The 19,375-nt window shown below is 39.7% G+C and overlaps 2 protein-coding genes across 2 annotated transcripts in view; both read right to left on the bottom strand.

The window, feature by feature from the left end:
* Positions 1–11,608, bottom strand: part of LOC113035853 (solute carrier family 12 member 9) — an 81,774-nt gene extending 70,166 nt beyond the window's left edge. The window contains exons 1-6 of the mRNA XM_026191630.2: positions 11,006–11,608; positions 8,074–8,208; positions 6,274–6,411; positions 5,836–6,138; positions 1,913–2,020; positions 1,721–1,832 (exon numbers count right to left, since the gene is read on the bottom strand). Of these exons, the coding sequence (XP_026047415.1) occupies positions 1,721–1,832; positions 1,913–2,020; positions 5,836–6,138; positions 6,274–6,411; positions 8,074–8,208; positions 11,006–11,225 (1,016 nt within the window). The 5' untranslated portion in view covers positions 11,226–11,608. The remainder of the gene's footprint in view (positions 1–1,720; positions 1,833–1,912; positions 2,021–5,835; positions 6,139–6,273; positions 6,412–8,073; positions 8,209–11,005) is intronic.
* Positions 11,609–12,129: 521 nt separating this feature from the next.
* On the bottom strand, positions 12,130–19,069 carry LOC145420054 (uncharacterized). The gene is made up of 5 exons (XM_080288805.1): positions 18,485–19,069; positions 17,783–17,913; positions 17,464–17,550; positions 14,440–14,583; positions 12,130–13,876 (listed from the first exon to the last, which is right to left on the bottom strand). The coding sequence occupies exons 1-5, from the start codon at positions 18,495–18,497 to the stop codon at positions 13,694–13,696; spliced, it is 558 nt and encodes a 185-aa protein (XP_080144931.1). The 5' UTR covers positions 18,498–19,069; the 3' UTR covers positions 12,130–13,693.
* Positions 19,070–19,375: the final 306 nt, after the last annotated feature.

Raw genomic sequence — 19,375 nt, 5'->3', positions numbered from 1 at the left:
AGGAAGACAAAGGACAGCTAACCAGAGAAAAGCAAGTGGTAATTGCTACATCAAGAACTTAATGTACCTAACCTTAAGTATGAAATGAAAACATTTCACACTTAACAACATACCTGGATTTAATGATGCTTTTACTTTTATAAAAAAAAAAAAATCACACTTGAGCCACTATATAGTAACATCAGTCACTACAGCAAACATACTGAACAACATATAAAAGATATGAGAATCCCAAATGTGTTTCCATTATAATGGTTGGCTTGATTAACTGACACCTGGTATTGATAACATCTCGCTGGAATGAATGGTTTTGAAATCGGCCTCCTCTGACGCTCCAATTCTGCGTGGTGAAGCAGAAAATGAACCCTCTCTGCATTATCTGACACCTTATGAGTATTGGATCGCTGAAGGGAAAATGTGCTGTGTCCACTACTACAGCACTGCATTTGAACTCAAAGATTTCAGCAATATGAACGGCTCTGTGAACACTGGGCTGTTACACTTAGGGATGAGTACTGAGGCACTGTGTGAAACTGGTAAAAAAAACCACCATACTGGTTAGTACCATAGTATTGCTGCTGTTGTTATTCATGCAACCTTAATTCTTCCTTATACAAAGCCACCAGGGTCGAGAACAAATGTAAAGTTGCTGTGTGTTTACAGCTCTCTGATAACTGCTGATCCAATATTTTAAGACAACAGAGCTACATGAATGAGAGGTTCCTTTACCAGAGCCTTGATGGGATTAACTAAACTAAAAATGCAATACCTCTGGTTGCAAAAAGCGACGACACTTCACAAACAATTTCCTAACGTCACCAACATTCTTTATACTGTTTGTGGTTACTACTCAGGACAGAGTTGGCTTTGATTTAAAACACGTCTTTAAATGTTCCTAACTGATCACAAGTACCTGTCACAGATTCTCAGTGATTACATGCAGGGAACAAGAAAAAACACTGTCACATGTTTACTGGTAAAGCTTTTTAATGGTAGATAGAGTGGTTGTTGTATAGTGTTTTTCTACTCTACTTGACAACTCAAAGCACTATATACTAAAAACCTCAGTCTCCCATTCACACAGGCTTTTTTCCTATGCGGGAGCTTTCTATCCAACATTCACACTTCGATGAATGTAGAGCAAATCAGTGAACAGTACATGGTATCAGGGATACTTTGACATGCAGACTGGAGCAGCAAGGGATCAAACCACAAACCTTCAAATTCTAGCTCCTCCTGAGCTACAGCCAGCCCAAGTTCAATCAAAACCTTCATGGATAAAAGCCAACTAAATTCTTTGAGCACTCGACCTAAACAAGCTTAAACATGTAGAACTATCTTTTCACCTGCTTCCATCCAACACAGTCCAAGTGGATATGAAGTGTGTGTCTCATGAAGGCTGCTATAGCCTGATCTGCAACTTGGAACTGTAAACGTCCGTGAGCACTTTTCTCTAATAGTAACACTGTGATGCAGAGGGCGTGTTTAAAGGGCTGGTAGAGGTGACTGTGGCCTCACGGGGTCCATAACAAGCTAGAAAGATTTGAGTTTGCCTGTTTCAGTGTGAGCTGCCATGACAATTCCAGAAAATTTATTTTGTGGTAATAAACTACATGTTCACTGGCACTACAGGAACATTACCAAACGACCTCATATCTCGTTACAATCAGGTTGAGATTCCATTCAAAAGTAATAATTTCAGACCAACGTTTTTACTGACCGATCGCAGGTGCAGGCGACCAGCACGCTGAGCATGATGTAGACGATGAAGGTGAAGATTACGGCTGTGATGGTGCCCCGGGGAATGGAGTAGCTGGGATTCTTCAGGTCACCTGATGGATAATGCAGGTTTTATGGTGTATGTTCTGACACAGGTAACCAGGCGGCACACACACAACATCTGTTCACTTACCTGACATGTTGGAGCCGGCCATGATCCCCGTGCAGCCGTTGAACATGACGGCGAACACGGTGGCGAAGGTCATCGTGGTTTGCGTTGTGTAATCTACAGTGTAATCAGCTGCAGGAAGACATCCCTGGAGTCAATGCTTTTATCGACACCACCACTCTTCAAAGAAAACTTCAATCTGCTGCACCTGCCTGCCCATCCAGCTTCATCATGTTTTGGAGCATTAGAGAAAGCAATCCTTTGTAAAGCTTCTCTGCTGTTTACAGAGCGCCATCAAATCTATCACATGATTTATTTCGAAAAATTCAATTTTGCAGCTCCAGTCTGTGAGACATCTATTCTCTGTCTTCTCTATTTGTATCAGACAAAACAATTGGGAGTGCACATCCTATCTAAGAACAAGACAGACTTGTGATCACCGTTCAGTGATATAAAAGCTCAGTGTCAATGGTTTCCTGGCCTTTGCTCTGTATAATCTCAGTGAGGGCGGATAGCACTTATTTGGTCTGTGCTCAATGTGAGCACGCATCTGCTGCTTAAAACTTCTGTCTGCAAGGGGCAGCCAATTAGTTAGAAATGCAACAGCCATTGCACAGCAAGCACGTGTGAAAAATAACACAAAATTCCAAATTTTTTGGATGCAAACTTGTCATCTAACGGATGTACACACCGAAAGCATTCATTCTAAAAAAATGAACCGTGAAAAAACATGAAGTTCACATCAAGCAATGATGTCAAGCTTGGTTCGAAAAAATAAACGCTGCAAATTCATCCAGCGACATCATGCAGTCGGTGTGAATGGCTGCATTAATAGGCAAGTCCAAAAAATATTTCTAATGCACAAATTATTTGCACAGATTTAACATGTTTGGTGTGTAAAGGTCTTAAGCAGAAAGGAGGCAATCAACTGAGCTGCTGAACCAAGGCCCAGGATAAGAAAGTGATGCACTATTTTGAACTGTGAGGCATGCAAAGCCACTATAGTAGGCTCCATAAATAAAACCTTGCCGCTTGGAAATGAGCATGACAGGGTCCCTTTTCAGGGAGGTACACAACAAATAAAAGCTCAGTACTGATGTTGTCACTGATGGAATAAAAAGTCAAATGTTTTGCTGGAGAACAATTTTCAGTCAAATCCTAGCACAACCTTTTATTTTACAAGCATTTGTGCATGTGTATGTGTGCGTGCATGTGCGTCCTCATACTGAAAACAGGGATTATCCAAAGATGTGTGTTTAATAGCTGCCACGTGTGCATGCCTGAGTTAGAGCAATTAGCTCACAAATCATGTGCTTTACAGTAAGGCAGTGCAAACACAGAGCAGCGCTTGGATTGGCTTCTGTGAATATTAAGATCCTGGACACATGTATAACCTCTAATTACGAAGCTTTCCTTTTCAGTCAGCAGTAAAATGAAAAAAAAAAAAAATTAATGTGCTTTTAGGAAAGCAGCCACTGTCAGAAGAATGACACCATTTTCTCCACAACAGCGACTTCCGCTGGTTGGTGTTTACACCTTCACATGTTTGGCTGAGATTGCAGGGAATAGAGTCAAATCAGTCCAAAGGTAACAAAACCTGCCGACCAGCATGTATGAAGCTCACTTATTAACATGCTGCATTTCATTTTCCGAGATTTTGGAATGAAGAAAAAAAAAGAAAAAAAATCACTTAAGCCGAATACACAGTGGAAGCAATTTGCTGATTATGCATCGCTTTGAAGCTGCCAGTAGGTCTCTTGCGGACATGCAAGGCTTCAGCTGCCTAGGTTACCCCCTAATGTATTTACTAACAAGTAATACGTCAACTGTTTTCTTCACTCTGATTGGTAGTCTCTTCACTTGCCCATTGGACCTGCGCACATCGCGTCATCAGCAGTTATTTTGCCCATAGTCGCTTGAGGTCACCTAATAGACTTCACTTTCTATGGTCTCTGATCACTGTGAATCATTCCCAGTGTTTTCCAGATCAAACAAAAATACTTATTTTTGTTCTTCCCAAATCAGATCAGTATGGATACATTTTATTACAAAGGTAAAACTGAAAGAGTATCTCTGTATGGGGATGTTTTTATTATTCTTTCATATAATAACATGAAGACATGACCAAGTGGAATGATTGACCCACGATTCTCATGAATGATTAAAATGATCATTCAGATTTTCTAACTTATTTATAAGGGAACAATTATCTGCATTTGCATTCTTTTACTCTTTTGCAGTTGCTTTTGTTGCTTTGGAATATTCACATTTGCAATAACTGTAACCCCCAGGCCGACAGGACACTGGTAACCGGGTGCATGTCAACAGTTAATATGTTATTAACTTAGCTGATATTGTTCTGTGGGAAAGAAGTTGGTATATTTTTAAGTGCTTGATGTGTGATGTTATAATCCTGTAAATAATGGGCCATGAAATTAATTTGCTTAATCATTACATAAGACCAACAGAAGCTTTTTATAAGGAGTGATATATGCAGGACAACATCTTCCTGAAGAATTATTCCATGAAACTGCCAGGTAACAAGTTAAGACTACAGGAAGTGACAGTAAAATTAAATATAGCAATGAGAAGGGTGGCTGTTCCTGATGAAAGGGCTCAGGTAGTAAGAAATGAGTCATCAAGGTAACATTGTGCTAACACAAGTCTGTTACCATTTGAATACTTCTAATATCTGCAGAAAATAATATTTGCACTAGCGCTAACTAGTTATTTGTTCCAGTTAGCTGGTTATTACAAACAAATGATCTGAAGAGCAGGTTCCTGAGCGTCCGTGCTCACAGCCACCTCTGTATATCTAAAATATAACCCTATTAGGGATGCACTGTCTCTGACACGATGCACATCCAAGTGTAGAAAGAACAGTCTGAAACTGAGCATTCTGAAGTATTTTGGGTCCGACCTTGATATTTGAAATTTGGCAATCAACAATGGCAATATTGGAAAGAAAACCACCGTTATAATAGTAAATCTATGAAAAAAATAAAGAAACATTTGTTAGAGCTCTCCAAGGTAAATTGCTAAAATGCTTTGTGGGCTAAATCAGGCAAACCCTTTGATTCTGTCTGAGTAAGTAATTATTATGTAATGAATGTATCTTTAATGCTAATCAGTTCTGTCCACACCTCCTGCTATTCACCTTTGTCCCTTGCACAGTTCAAAGACCACTTTACGTCATCCAGAGCTGAGCTGGTTATTATTAAATCTTATATATAGCACTCTGGCTTGTTTGAGCTTTCTTTCATAGACTGTAAAAGATGTATGTAGATATCTTCAGGATATCAAAGTGAGGCCAAGACGAAGTTCTATAGTGACATAGGATCAAGTCAATAAAGCCAGAGTTCTTCCACACACAGAGTCCAATAGAGTGGTCTGCGACCAGCTGACAACCACTGACTCCAGTGAGCTAAACCGGCGCCGAAGGTGAACCTTTTACTGAAATTTTACTTTTGGCTAGTAGCTAGTGAATTTTTCTATTCAGGGAAAACATCTCCAAACAACCGGGGCTAGGGAAACGTTCACTATGGCAGACAACTCTTGAGCAATGTGCACATAACGTTATGACTAAAAACTGAAAGATATCTACTGGAAGCAGTGTTCTGATGAATTGATGGCTTCAGTCCGTAGTTTCAAGTTTTTCTAAATAGGACATCGTGGTGTTTTTGTGGTAAAAAGGATAACAATCGCTGGGTGAGCTTACCCAGTGACTGACGAGTAGCTAAATTTACCAAAAAGTTTAAGGCTTCACAATGGGCCAACCAATATTTGACATCATGGTGGCTAATTCTTTTATAGGGAGTGTATGGGTATCATGCACAATGTACACAAGCAGTAAACATACAGAAGAGCATAAAAGACACTTATTGCTCATACCAACATGGTGGTATAATTTTTTTTATACTTTTTGACCCAGCAGTCCTCTAACTTACCCCATACGTTCCCAAGCAGTGTCTCCAACTTGAAGCCTGTAAAATTGGCTGTGGTGGGGCCCGTCGCATTGGGCTTCAGGTCAGGAAGCGTGATAGATTGAGGGTGCACGGCGAAGAAGCTGATGAAGACAGTGATCAGGACAACAATAACAATCACAAAGATGAGGAAGGTGGTTTTGGCATAAATGTGGGCTCCCACCAGGCACACCAGCAGGCACAGTAGGGCAATCCCAGTGCCATAAAGCAGAGACCACCAGTAGCCAGATGGAAGAACCTGGTAGTGAGAAGTGGCTACATTCCCAGCTAGAAGGATGAAATGAGAGACCCATTTTAATAATGTTAAGAAAGCTTAAATACACCACTCCCAACCTGATGTGAGTTTTTCAAACAAAAGTACACAATTATGCTAATGAGACAAACTATGAAAGTGAAAGTTACCTTCAGGGACTCCAAATGTGGACAAGATGGCTTCAACCAGACCGAGCACCATCAGAGCACTGCCGCACACATTAGCCAGGAAGAACATGATGCCGATGCTGCCACCAAACTCTGGTCCCAATGCTCGGCTGATCATGTCTGAGTGCCATTAAGGCAAAGCACACTTGTTTCATTCATTCACATGTATGTGCATTTCTCTACGGATAGTAGTCTAATAGTTTCGGGCAATATCATTACCTCCCTTGTAGTTTTTTTGGTTTATATTAGCTTAGCTTAGCATAAAGACTTCAAGCTGGGAAAAATAGGTAGCAAGCTGTCCAAAGACCAGTTAGTGAGTTTTGGGAGTGCTGGTAAGTGGATTGTGTTCCTTTTAAACCGAGGCATACTGGCTGTTCCCATATGGAAAAGAAATAGTAAAAACTTATATGTGATTACTCATGAAAGTGGCCACTTTCTCATTACTTTCATACATTGTTTTAGTAAGTATCCAAAACATACAAGTTTCATTATATAATTTTTCAAGGGATCTTATATCTGTTTTCACTCTCATATGCTTTTCATACAAGTTTCACACAAGACAGATACAAACTTTATAAGATTTATATATATCTTTTCCATGTGGGTTAACACCCACTTCTAACAACATTTAAACAAACAGCCGTAAAAAGAAAGTAGACAGGAATACTGGGAGGCTAGATATACAGCAAAGGCAAGAAGCGGCAAAGACAAAGGAAAAGGCTTACGGTGAATTTATAGTGACACCAAGATAAGATCAAAAGACTTGCATCAATTGGCTAGACAGACAGAGACTAATCTGAAAAGGATATGCGTTAGTGATTAAGGACAGAGGGAATTTCAACAAGTGAAAAGTGTGCATTGAGAAGATGGAAGGAGTACTCTGAGGAGCTGATGAACCAAGAAATAGAGAGAGAGAAGAGGATGGATGGAAAAAAGATGAATTAGGAAGTGCAGAGGATTAGTTAGGAGTTGTAAGGGCTGCTATGAAGAGGATGAAAAGTGGAAAGGCAGGTGGTTCAGATAACATAGCTGTGCAGGTATGGAAATGTTTAGGAGAGAGGGCAGTGGACTTTTTACCAGGTTGTTTCACACAATCGAGGAAAGTGAGAGAATGCCTGAGAAATGGAGATATACAGATATGTAGGGTGAACAGGTGAAGGGCAGAGCTGTAGCAGCTGCAGTATAAAGTTGATAAGCCATGCTATGAAGATGTAGGAAAGAGTTGTTGAAGCTAGGCTAAGAGGAATTTTGAATAATCTTGGAAATGCACCATTTAGAACCGTGGACATGGTCATGGTTGGAAGGCTGGATCCTCCCAAGTTTCCTCCTGCCAAGTCAGTGCCTCATCTAGGGTCATGGCACAAATAAAATGAGAGAAAATCCGAATTGGAATTGGAAAAGCAAAATTGCTAGAAGGCTTTATTAAGTTGCCCAGATACTACAAATGAACCAAAATCCATAGTGTTATTCTTTCACAGTTACCTTCAAGCAAAAATACTTAAAATGTAATCCTGGCTTATTTACACATTTTAGCATAAATGTGGCTATAATGGTTCTATTGGTCAGGACCCAAAATAAACATGATACTTTAAAGGTGTCTTTAGTACAAATAATCGCCAACCCTAGGTCCATTCAATGTCACTGACAAGTCTTGAACTGCACCAACATACAGATTATATTTGTTTAACTAGTTTTTGTTCTTTTAGTGCCTGCACCACTGGCACTGTTACAGTCGTATGCAGATGGCGTTTCTGTGTGTGTGTGTGTGTTTTAAGAGGATACAATAAGCTCCCCCGGCATCAAGGGCTCCATTGGTGGAGATGGCGCAGACAGACAGCACGGTCATACAGATGATGATGTAGGCCACAACATACATGGCAATAGCCTGGTAGAGCCCAGCCTGTCCCACTGCAAGTCCTAGTCAGAAAGCACAAACATGGTGAGATGAAGCACTAGAAACAATAGAGACCTAGAAAAATCTAGGATCTCTTTCTCAGACATGGTTTAATTTACCCTGCGGCACCTGAATCAGAAAACCCATAAATTACGAGCATGCAAGGAAAAAAACAGATAAATTAATGAGGGCAAGATGAAAAGTTTTTTAAAAAATTCATACAAAAGTCAGTCTGTATGGGTGGGGGTGGCATAAGGGTATAAAAATTCTGCAATATCAGGCAGAACCATACCATGTAGTGATTTCAAAGTAATTAATAAAACCTTAAGTTGAATTCTGCAGCAAACAGGAAGCCAGTGAAAGTAAGTACCCTTTCAGCTGTGTGCAGCTATACGCAGGCAACACAGTGAGTTTAAATACTCAATGTGGGAAGAAATGAGGGCGCAGATACGTACTTAAGTAACTGTCGAGAATTGTTCAGATGTTGGTAACATCTGTAATCTGTACATAGAAAGTCTGACCTAAACTCTTGACTTGCTGGTTGAAATCGAGGTGTGGCTCATATTCCTAATGTGTTGCTTTGGGTCAGTTATCAGTCATCCAAGGTAGGGAGTGACACTGAGAAATATTACCCAGACTATAAAAAACAAAGACTTCAGTTTTATTTATTTTTTTGTCTTTTGTAAAGCCAGTAGACAAAATTCTCTTTGCTTGGAGATGAACCCCAGTAAGAAGTGAACCATCTTTGAAAAATACTTTTAAACATGAACTTCCCTCACTGAGCCACTAATCCTGTGCTCAACTGTCTGAAAGCAGAAGTTACCTATGTGGTGTTGCACTGGTGACACCACCAAATGTGGTATCGAAAATGTGAGCAATTTAGAGTAACATGATAATTCCCCCAAACAAGCAGCGGAACCATCATGAAAATGGCCTTTTGTACTGCAGAAACAAATTCATGCTTGCTTCAACTGTATGATGAACACATCTGCAAAACTCCTTCAGGAAATGAAAAATGAAAGCAGCTCTGTCTTCGGCTTAAAAAATGACTCATCAAAACATTCCAACCTCAGTGAAAGCGAAACTGGAATCACATGTTGGAAGAAAATTCCCACTTCTCACAATAGCATCTGTGGTTGGAATGGTTCCTGACAGAAAGAAATTCCGAGTTTTTACACAACAATAAGTATAACTAAAATTTCTGATATTCAAAAGCGAATGAATGCGCATCTAAATACATTTGGGACAGGATATTAAGCTCACTTTACACCATGCTAGACACACATTTACCACATTATCACTAGTTTCTGCTGTAACCTTTGAGAGGCATTAAAAGCACCATGGTTTCATACACTGTGACCAGTACTGCTGTGGATCTCACATGATCTCCAAGGACCAGACCTACAATCTCTTTAAGAATGCAGCAGGCACGGTTAATGAATGCAGCTTTACTTTCTTGTCACTATTATCTTGTCAGTAGGGCATATTTTAGTCAAAGTCTTCATCCTTATCTGCGCCAATTGTCAAGACTGATAAAATAGTAATTTCACATCCACAATGAAACCCCTAACAGTTCCTGTGCAAGGAGTCTGAAAACAGACACAACACTGTGTTTTCCCTGTGTGTGTGTGTGTGTTTTAGGAATCCTCACTGCACAGCAGCTGACGTCTCACGAGACTGAGGGAGGGGGACAGTAGTGGTGGTGGGGTGGGGAAAACAACTAACACAAGCAGCAATGCCCAGATATGAGGGGTTGTGATGAGAGAAAAGAGAAGGTGAAGTTAGATGTGACCTCTTTTAATGCTTTAAACACAGAAATAGGGGAAAGTGCATTAAATTATAAATATCTGCTTATTTTCATAGCAAGGTAAACAGTGGATGACCTCAGAGTGCTCCTTACTTAATATAGTATAGTCTATTTTTTATATTTGTCAAATATGTTGTTTTAGCATTATTGAGTATGGTAGGAGGTGTTAGCATACCTCCGATGAGATTGACGCAGATGTTATCTGTCGTTTAATATTTGGAGACCATTTCACCTTCTTTTGCATCCTCTCTGCTTAAAAAGGGGGGGGGGGGGGGGGGGGGGGGGGGGAGTCCTTCTCCCTAGTACCAATAGTTTTTCCTCTCGTGACTAAGGGCTAAATAGATTTGTAGCCCACTGTGATCTTCACTAGAATCTAGTCTTAACTGTAAGGGCACAATTCTTTGGTAGATTCATGGATATATAGAGAGAAATTCATCGTCTCAACTGGTCCACAAACAAGTACAACCTGTAGGCTTTTAATCGGAGCAGAACACTCAGTTACACCTTCCCTCATTTAACAACACTGAGGGAAATTTTTACATCTACTCACTTTTGTATAACATTAAATTCCTGGCTATCTAAAGCTCTTTTTAGCAAATAAGCAAAGGCTGTACATCAGTGAGGTGGGAAAATCTCTCTTACGTCATTCATCCACAGAGGCAGGTTATATGAAAAACTATGTGAGACAGTTTGGGGTTTGAATATTTAAAAAAGCTATAGATGTTCCTCCTCGTGATATCAATGAATGAATGCCGTGCATACAGGTAATGGACATATGCTGTCACACCTGTACTGCAAAGCCGGAATGTCACGGAAGTGACATGTGACAGTGACAAGTAACGGAACATAACGGGATTTAACGTGAAAGTTTAAAAAAAAATGGGGGGGGTCACAGTCGAGACATACACCCTCAACTTTGCTGAAAAGTGCACAACTTTAAAAATCTCTAAAGAGTTTGGCATCGCTCTTACCAAACAGGTGATTAGCGCACGTCGGTCTAAATGAGCACTCACCTATTCTGAGAAAGACTACCACGCTGAACATCGATAGCAAGGTAGGGATGACTACACCGAAGAAGGTGGAGAGTTTCTTCTGTTGCTTCTGCTGGGCAGCCCTCCGCCCTTGGCTGCCCGGGTTATGAACCGGGGCCTGCCGGCCCGCCTGTGACCGCAGCTCGGATTCATTGACGCTGGTAGAGAGGCGGTAGTGGAGGAGAGGAGTCCGCTCTGTCATGGTGAAACCTGCTCCCGGACTAGATTTCAAAACTTCATTAAAAAAAGTGTCCCGGATAAATTTGAGCGATCAGACACCAGAGTTAAATTTTCAAGTCTGCCCGGTTCGTGGAATATCTTCGAGCGTACAAATGAGCGTATTCCAACCGTTTCAAAAACCGAAGCAAGTGTATCAGTGGCGAGTCCTCATCAAAAAGAATCAACTTTACCTACCTACATAGCAAAGCAGTGGTTATGTTAATAATAAAAAAAACTAAAATACAAATGCGTGTTAAACCTACATTTTAAAACGAGTAGGCCTTTCCTATAGCGTTATAATTCTGTTAAATGCCACATCAAGCGACTGTTGTATCGTAACATCTCATACAACTATATAGAAGAATGTCATGTGACACGGGAATGTCATTTTGTCTTAATAGCGGTGATTTCCGGTTAAAACTGCCACAGTAGAACACAGGGAACGTAATGAGAACGTAATGTAATTATGCCTAACTACCCCGGATGCAAACGGCAGGCAGGTGTATGAAGAGCTACCGTGTGGTTTTCATATGTGTGCGTGTCATATGAAGACCAACATGATTTTTTTTTTAATGCCAGCACAGACGACTATACAAATGTTTTATTTTGTAGGCAATGTGCACAACTTCCGGTTTTGTCCTGTGTTTTCAATCAGTGCAGCGTCTTGATTTTCTGATTTTCCAGCGCCCCTTGGTGCCTGCCTGTTGCCTTTGGTCATATGACCGGGTTGGCCAATCACAGCAGTCCATTTTTCCGGCCACCTGCTGCATCAGGTTAGCCAGTTATTACGCTTGTGAACCTGGATACCTTCAAGGTCTTACAATGTTACAATGCAAAGTTACCATTCTAAACTTGAAATTATGACAGAAAACATACTAAATGCAGGCTTATTGTTATTATTATATACTTTATTATTTTTTGAAATTGCCGAAGGCACACTGAACATTGATGAACACAGATCAGTCATGCTCCTTCAAAATTTTTACACTGTAATTTTAAAATATAATTTTTTTTAAAAAGCTATTACATTTTATAGCTTTTTTATGTTTTAAAAGTTCATTTAATATCAATAATTAAAGCGATCCACATAATACAGAGTGGTCCAACTGCTGCCACAGACAGTCCAAAGTCCTCCACAATAAATAAATAACAAAAAACAGAGTGTCTCTAGCAAAGTCTTTGATGGGCACTGCAATCATTCAGCAATAATTGGCTAGCGTATACATATATATAAACTGAGCAGCACTTTTACATGTTTTAAATAAGCAAACACATACATACATTTTGTGCAGAATATATAGAAATAAGGCAGAATACCACATACTCTCTGCATCCATACACATCCATCTGTTATTTATTAACATGAGACATGAGTGCAGTCATTATGATCACTTTTGTTGTAGAATACAAAATTCTCATAAACTTAATCAATTCCTTGCACTCCAGGCCAAGTACACAGAGTTGGGAGCCATCCACAGGTGGTGACGGTGATGAACAATATCTGATGCATATTGACACACAATACGATTAATGCAACCTCATACCTACAGAGGGTGCTACAGTCACAGTTTCTGTTGCACTTTGCCATAACAAGTATGAGCACACAGACAGACTTTGTTCATTTGTAGGTAGCTAGTTATTACACAGATTCCCTTGCATGATTCATCTGTGGGCCAGGAGAGTAAATAGCACTTTAGTCAGATTTCCTCATCTTAAAAGCCAATTTGAATTTTCCTGGCACAGTTGGTTGCGCAATATATCTTTGTAAAGGCAAACAGTGGGCTTTTAGATCTAAAGCACACTGCCACCACCACTATCAACTCTACTATCAGTCACTGTCGGCTCCTTCACTTAAATCCATGTGATTCAAGGTGAATGGAATGTCTTAATATTAGTCATGCGTGGCAATCTGTTGATGTGTCAGTTGCTTGGCTCCAAACTTGAGTACACTCTCACATTTCCCAACTTAGTTGGATGATCTGAGCATATTGACTGCAGTGATCCCTAAACATTTTCTCATGCCAGCATGAGGTCCAAACTTCAATTTATCCACTATTGTGATTTAGGATTAAATATCTGCAGAACTAAAGGCAGCCTTAGTAAGCTGTGTGTTCTTCTTCAAATGCAAAGCAGTGTATAAAAAATTTTACCTGGTCAGTTCCAGCTTGTTATCACGGTGATGTTGAGCATGTTATTAGGCTTTATGCTAGCACTTGTCTCCATGCACCGATGTAGGTTTCTCTTTCACTTGTACAATTAGAGTCTTTAAAAACTGCTCTTGTTGCCTTTTGGAAACTTTTCTGCAGAAGCATTTCCTCCATATGAGGTTTACATCTTCCATTTGCACTCAGAGCACTCGCAGATTGTTACCTTTAAACATCCTTCCATTCAATGCAAATGTCACAATGTTCCAACTCCCAGTCTTTTCTTCCTGGGTCCTCTCAGCGTACTTCATTCACATCTTCGATCAGGATCAGATTCCTTCCTTTTACTAAGTGAAACTTGTGGACACTCCTTAGCAAAGAGCTCAAGTTTTCCTTTGAGTAGCTGTTTGGAGCCAGCCAGCACTTTTTTCAGTGTGGTTTCATTTGAGCAGTGCTGCACTACCGAAGGAGACGCTGTCACCAGACCACTCTGTAAGTAAGAAGAACTCAGTTAAGCATTCATTGGCTTTTTTTTTTTCAGAAAAACTACAAACATTTCTATATAAAGGCTGCTGATAGCATGCATGTGTCCAAATCTATATGTAAAATTTGTGTCATCTATAAGACGCAGTATGTTGAAAAATTAAAGATGGTTTCATTGGGTCTCATTAATCATAAAAGCAACACCAAGGGCACCTCAGGTGTTACATGAAACAAGTGAGTTTCTTCAATTAATTAGATGAAGTCAAGTATTTTTTTTACATGGTGTCCCCTTTGTACTCATTCTCTAAATATTCCTGTTTTTTCTCTGTCTTTTCCAAGGGTATATGTTGTCAAGTAGTTTGAATTCTCCGTATTTGTAACAAACTATATACACAGCCTACACTCACTGGCCACTTCATTTGTTCCTTACTAGTACCAGGTTGGACGCCCTTTTCCTCCCTGCCTTAATTCTTTGTGGCATAGATTCAAGAAGGTGCGGGTCCTTATTTGACTTTTATCGCCTTAAAAATTTGCACAACATTTAGGAAAAGTAGTGTTATGATGCATTACCTGAAGGTTATTTTTGACAAGTATCAGATAATTGCGGACAATAGCACGCAGGTCAACCAAGCAGCTCTGATTTGTTTTAGCCTGCTCTAAACCGTCGTGTAACATTTGGAGGGATGCCAGTACGTCAGCATGCTTCTCCTGGAGCTTGAAAAAAAAACAAACACAAACACAAAAACGATTACAACTTTGCTATCGGTTACAATCCCAACATACGTGACGGTATCGTGGTCCCATTAATGTTCAACAATACAAATAGAGCATATCAACATATGCTGACATCCAGATGACCTGTTTTTAGGGGAAAATAGTAAAGCTTTGTATGTGAAACTTATACTGGAATCAGCAAACTGAAAGATCGTTTGAAGCCTGAGTTGTAATGTTGCAGCCTCAGTTTTACAAATCAAAATATTAAACAGAAAAAATCATTAAAACAATCATTTCAGTAATGCTGGAAAAATATCATGCCTTATAAATTTGCAGTGCCACCTTCTTTCAGGTCTATCTGTCCACTTAATGCATGTTATTACTTCCTATCATTCCCACAGTGAAGTTCAGATTGGGCAATATGTGTTTACTAAAGGCCTACAGTTGTCTGCACCATCATGCACGCCAGCATCTTAATGTTGGCAATGTGAACTTTGGATTGTGTCCATTTCTGATGAATTTCATTCAGGACTTGAAAAGGAATTAAGTTCAGTAGAATTTCACTCATTATTCATATCATCATGTCCCCATGTACGATATGAATAAATGAACATGAATGATGCAAAGTTTATTTTTAGATGCTTCTTCCATGCCATACCTCTCACTCATAGGCGAACAGCAGCAGGCAGTCTGAGCGGGGTCATGCTAAATTCTTTCCTTCCAAAGTCTTTATCAGATTTATCTTAGCTGTTATGGCCTTTGTTTCTCTTTCGAGAGTTTTGAACTGCACATTTTAGTCAGTCTTACAGCTGATGTGAAGTTATCGCAGTTCAGTGAATCTCATTTGATAAGAAATGATTAAAATGTTTGTTGTTGGCTTTTTCAATGATTTTTTATTAAAGCATTTTACTTTTAATCACTTTTGATATTTAGTAATATATCTGCAGACCTAATATTAATTCCAACAATCAGGTGTGTTTTGTGTTTAGAACAAATTGTCAGCACGTCCGCATTCTTATTGTTAGCAGTGTTTGCAGGGGCTTATGCAAGGAGACATGACTGGGCCTCCCAGGTGCCTACCTATTGATGCAGTTGGGCTACAGTACTGCTAGTCTTACAATGCACAGTGCCATTCGCTGATAGCACAGGACCAGTGATTAGGGATGGGTATCGAAAACCGATTCTTGTTGAGAACCGGTTCCCACTGTTTCAATTCCTTGGAATTGTTTGCCATTTTTGCAAACGATTCCCTTATCGATTCCAGTCGCCCCGAATGATGTCACCACGTTGCGGAGCGTCATTTACCTGGCAGGAAACATGGCGGCTCAAATGCTCAAAAGTTTGATTATACTGATTATACGGATGACAACAGGGCAACTTGCAATACTTGCAAAGTAGATATTTCATTTAAGGGAGGAAACACTACGAATATGCAAAAGCATTTGCTCACAAAACACGTGATAACCTTAAATGAATGTCGTGTTTTTTAATTCCGCTCCGGACTCGTGAATCTCAACCCAGCAGCAGCGGTAACGTTTGCACGTCCTCTCCCGTTAATATGGCAGGTAAATAATCAACTAATAGTGCATATTATGTTAGCGCGATCTGCCTTATTACAAAACCTGCCATTACTGTGCGTTTAGGTGACCATGATGAGAGAGACAGACAGAGTCTGGCTGGCTCAGATGCTGGCAGTTCTCACTGCAGTCTACCGGCAGCGTCTCAGGCCAGGATAGACGAATGTCACCGAGCAGTGACTAAGTTTGTGGTAAAAGGCTTGCACCCATTTGCCACAGCAGATGATTTTCAGTAAGTGAATGTGTTTAATTGTAGGCAGGGACATTACTGGATATTCTTGTGTAATTGCTACTGAATAATTTATGTTATACTTTATTATTGCTACAGAAGAATATTTATTTTATTATTTTACATTTACAATTTATTTTCCTGAGGACCCTGTGACACCCCATTGAAGAGCTGTAGGCTGTGGATCTCTTAAGATCTCACTGTTGGGTTTGTAAGGCCATGTTACTCCTAAATTTCTATCTTGTTCAAAGAGAAGATATAAAACAAAGTTCTAAGCTAATCAACCTTAGTGTTCTTTTAAAAAAAAAATAAGAGAATCGATAAAGAATCAAATCGTTAAACAGAATCGAAAATGGAATCGGAATCGTGAAAATCTTATCAATACCCATCCCTACCAGTGATAGACTATAACTTAAAATACACACTTCACAGAATTGCTGCTTGATGTCCTTAAACATGTCACTTCGTTGCTCGTTGTTTTGCAGATTTTCAAATATATAATCTATAAATCTATGGGCAGAGTCAGGGCAGAGTGTATATACAGTAAAAATCTATTATAGTTACCAGTAACAACACTGACAATGCTGTCAGACCGGAATAGCAGCAGATTTTGGCGAGTGCAACGTAGTGGGAGTATATTACTTCCATGGAAGTCTGTGCAGTATGTGCCAGAACTTTTTCTGTCTAGTTTTGTGCATGTGACACAACTGACTGTGATCCACTACATTATATCTCTTCTAAACCTCTTCTAAGCCCTTGAGACAGCCTTAAAAACACAAGCTGTTACTGAAATTTTTAACAAAGTAGAAATTGCTGTTTGAACAGAAGACAAGAATGCTGCTTTGTTTAATTGTCTTCTGTATTCTTGGTGAAGCTTATTGCAGTTAACTAACTGAAAAAAAAGTTTAAAAGTAAGAAATAACTGAAGTTAGACTGTACACTTGCAGACAAAATAAAATGAGACTTGGTCAGTGGCCACTGACGCATACATTTACTGAGAGTAGGATGTCTGGTAGCCTACTCTTATATTTGTTGACAAACTGTTTTTGCTAAACATACTTCGGTTGTACTTACAGTTTTATTATTCCATTCTGCGGGTCGTATTGCGGTACATAGCCGTACTGAAGAGGGCAGCTTCTCTGAGACGCTGCACTTGAGTACCTGAGTACATCAACAACAGCACATTATCCATGCAGTCATGAAAATGACTCACTTTGTTAAACAAAAAGAGTCAAGATCTTTCAATAAAAATTCAAAATAAATATATAAATAAATGTTATAATTGTGCCTCCTAAAATGTGTACATTTAAAAACTGCTTATCAGCATCCCCACATTTACATTGTTTTAATCTTACTTTGGTAGATTGATAAAATGCAGAAATCATTTCCTCACCTGCTTTTTAAATCTATTCATCAGTTCATCCCTAACACATTTTTTGCAGAACTGCAAAGACAGTGATGTTGCATGAACTTTAGGTCGGTGGGTAAAAATCATTCCTGTCAGCAGCAGCAGCAGCAGAAGTCCTGGAGGAGCACACAACGGAGATGACTGACGAGCCATCTACCTCATTCATGCAACAGCAGACACAATTTAACCTATCTGTGTTTGTTTCATTATATCTCCTCCCCTCTTTTATCCACATTGATGCGGAAAGTTCAGTGAAGTAAGCAGCATGCAGCATAGCCCGCCCATTTATGCGTCGCTGTCTGATTCTGCCAAATACCGTCGCGTCTTTACAAGCCTTACACCCATTTCCATTCATGTGTTCTACTCGCATATGTTTATGTTAGGTGTGAAAGTTAGGATGGGGTGAGTAAAAGTGTGAAAGCACTAAGTATCTTCATTTAGCTTTCTATTTTTCTTGCTGATTACATAAGTCACAATGATGTCATGAATCACTGTTCCGAAGAAAAAGCATGAAATTCTCAGGTTCTGGAGAAATACATCAGAGCAGGAGTCCTAAAAAAAAATCAGGGCCGAGACTACCACACCATGTTTGATATAAAACACATTTATACACCACTCTAAGTAACTATGAGTCTCACTGTCGTTTTATCTCCTCCTCTTCTCTGCGAGTACAAGCAGCATACTTACTGCTATGCGCCATAACCCGCTCCTGGACGCATGGTTTCCTTAACTATGGTTCCTCAACCTCCATTCTTCTTCTTTTTGTTGCCATAAAAATTAGGGCATATGTTCAGAAATCATTTCGTATTAATCATACAGTCTCTTTTCAGTCTACAAAGCTCCAGCAGAGTCCCAGAAATACTGGCATCAAGATTCCATTCAGCTATTTTCTCTTTCACTTGTTCACCGCAATAAAGCGTGTATTGAGAGGGGCTCGTGGCTTTGCTGTGACCTTTAGAGAAAGAAGTCTGTGTATTTGACTTAGCCCGAAGTTAATATTTGACTCTGGTTCAGTGCAAATAAGACCAGAGAGGCACCACATAGACCCAGACTATAGTAACCAGTTATGACACCATGATGCAGACATATGGAACTCATAATGAAATACTGTAGTTAATTTCGCTCTTATAGTGCTCTGTTTTGGGTCATAAGGCACTAGGCTAGAGAAGGCTTTTGTGACAACAACATTGTTTCAACTGCTGCTTTTGGCACATCCAGTAATGGTCAAGCCATGTTCATTGCTCATAGAGGAATCCAGTTTGTTTTGGATCACCATCATAGAAAGAAAAGATACCAAAATAAAAGTGATGAAACCATTGGAGGAGACCCTCTCCAGAACAGACATGCATGCTATATGGGTAAAGCAAGCAAGCTGAGGTTTCCCATGAATGCACTTTACATTCAAGTGGCATTCTTTGAATGTTTCCTGCAAGGGAAAATACAGCAAGCTATTTTCAGCAGCTCCCATATTCACATGAGGTCACCACAACAAGAAACTCCACTCCCCATCTTTGATTTGTTTTTTACACCATATGCCTTTCCTTCCTGTCACTGCAGTCACACATGTAGAGTGTAATA

The sequence above is a fragment of the Astatotilapia calliptera genome, chromosome 14 (genome assembly GCF_964374335.1).
Source record: "Astatotilapia calliptera chromosome 14, fAstCal68.1, whole genome shotgun sequence".
NCBI lineage: Eukaryota > Metazoa > Chordata > Actinopteri > Cichliformes > Cichlidae > Astatotilapia > Astatotilapia calliptera.
The sequence above is the reverse complement of the archived record's forward strand: the minus strand, read 5'-3'. Positions and strand labels throughout refer to the sequence as shown.

Bases quoted from the DNA above. Each gene is read 5' to 3' on its own strand.
- LOC145420054 (XM_080288805.1), bottom strand. The intron at 14,584-17,463 runs GTAAGTACAACC...TTTTTTTTCAAG, and splicing joins CAGAATGGAATAATAAAACT to CTCCAGGAGAAGCATGCTGA. The intron at 13,877-14,439 runs GTAATGCATCAT...TCTTACTTACAG, and splicing joins TTGTCAAAAATAACCTTCAG to AGTGGTCTGGTGACAGCGTC.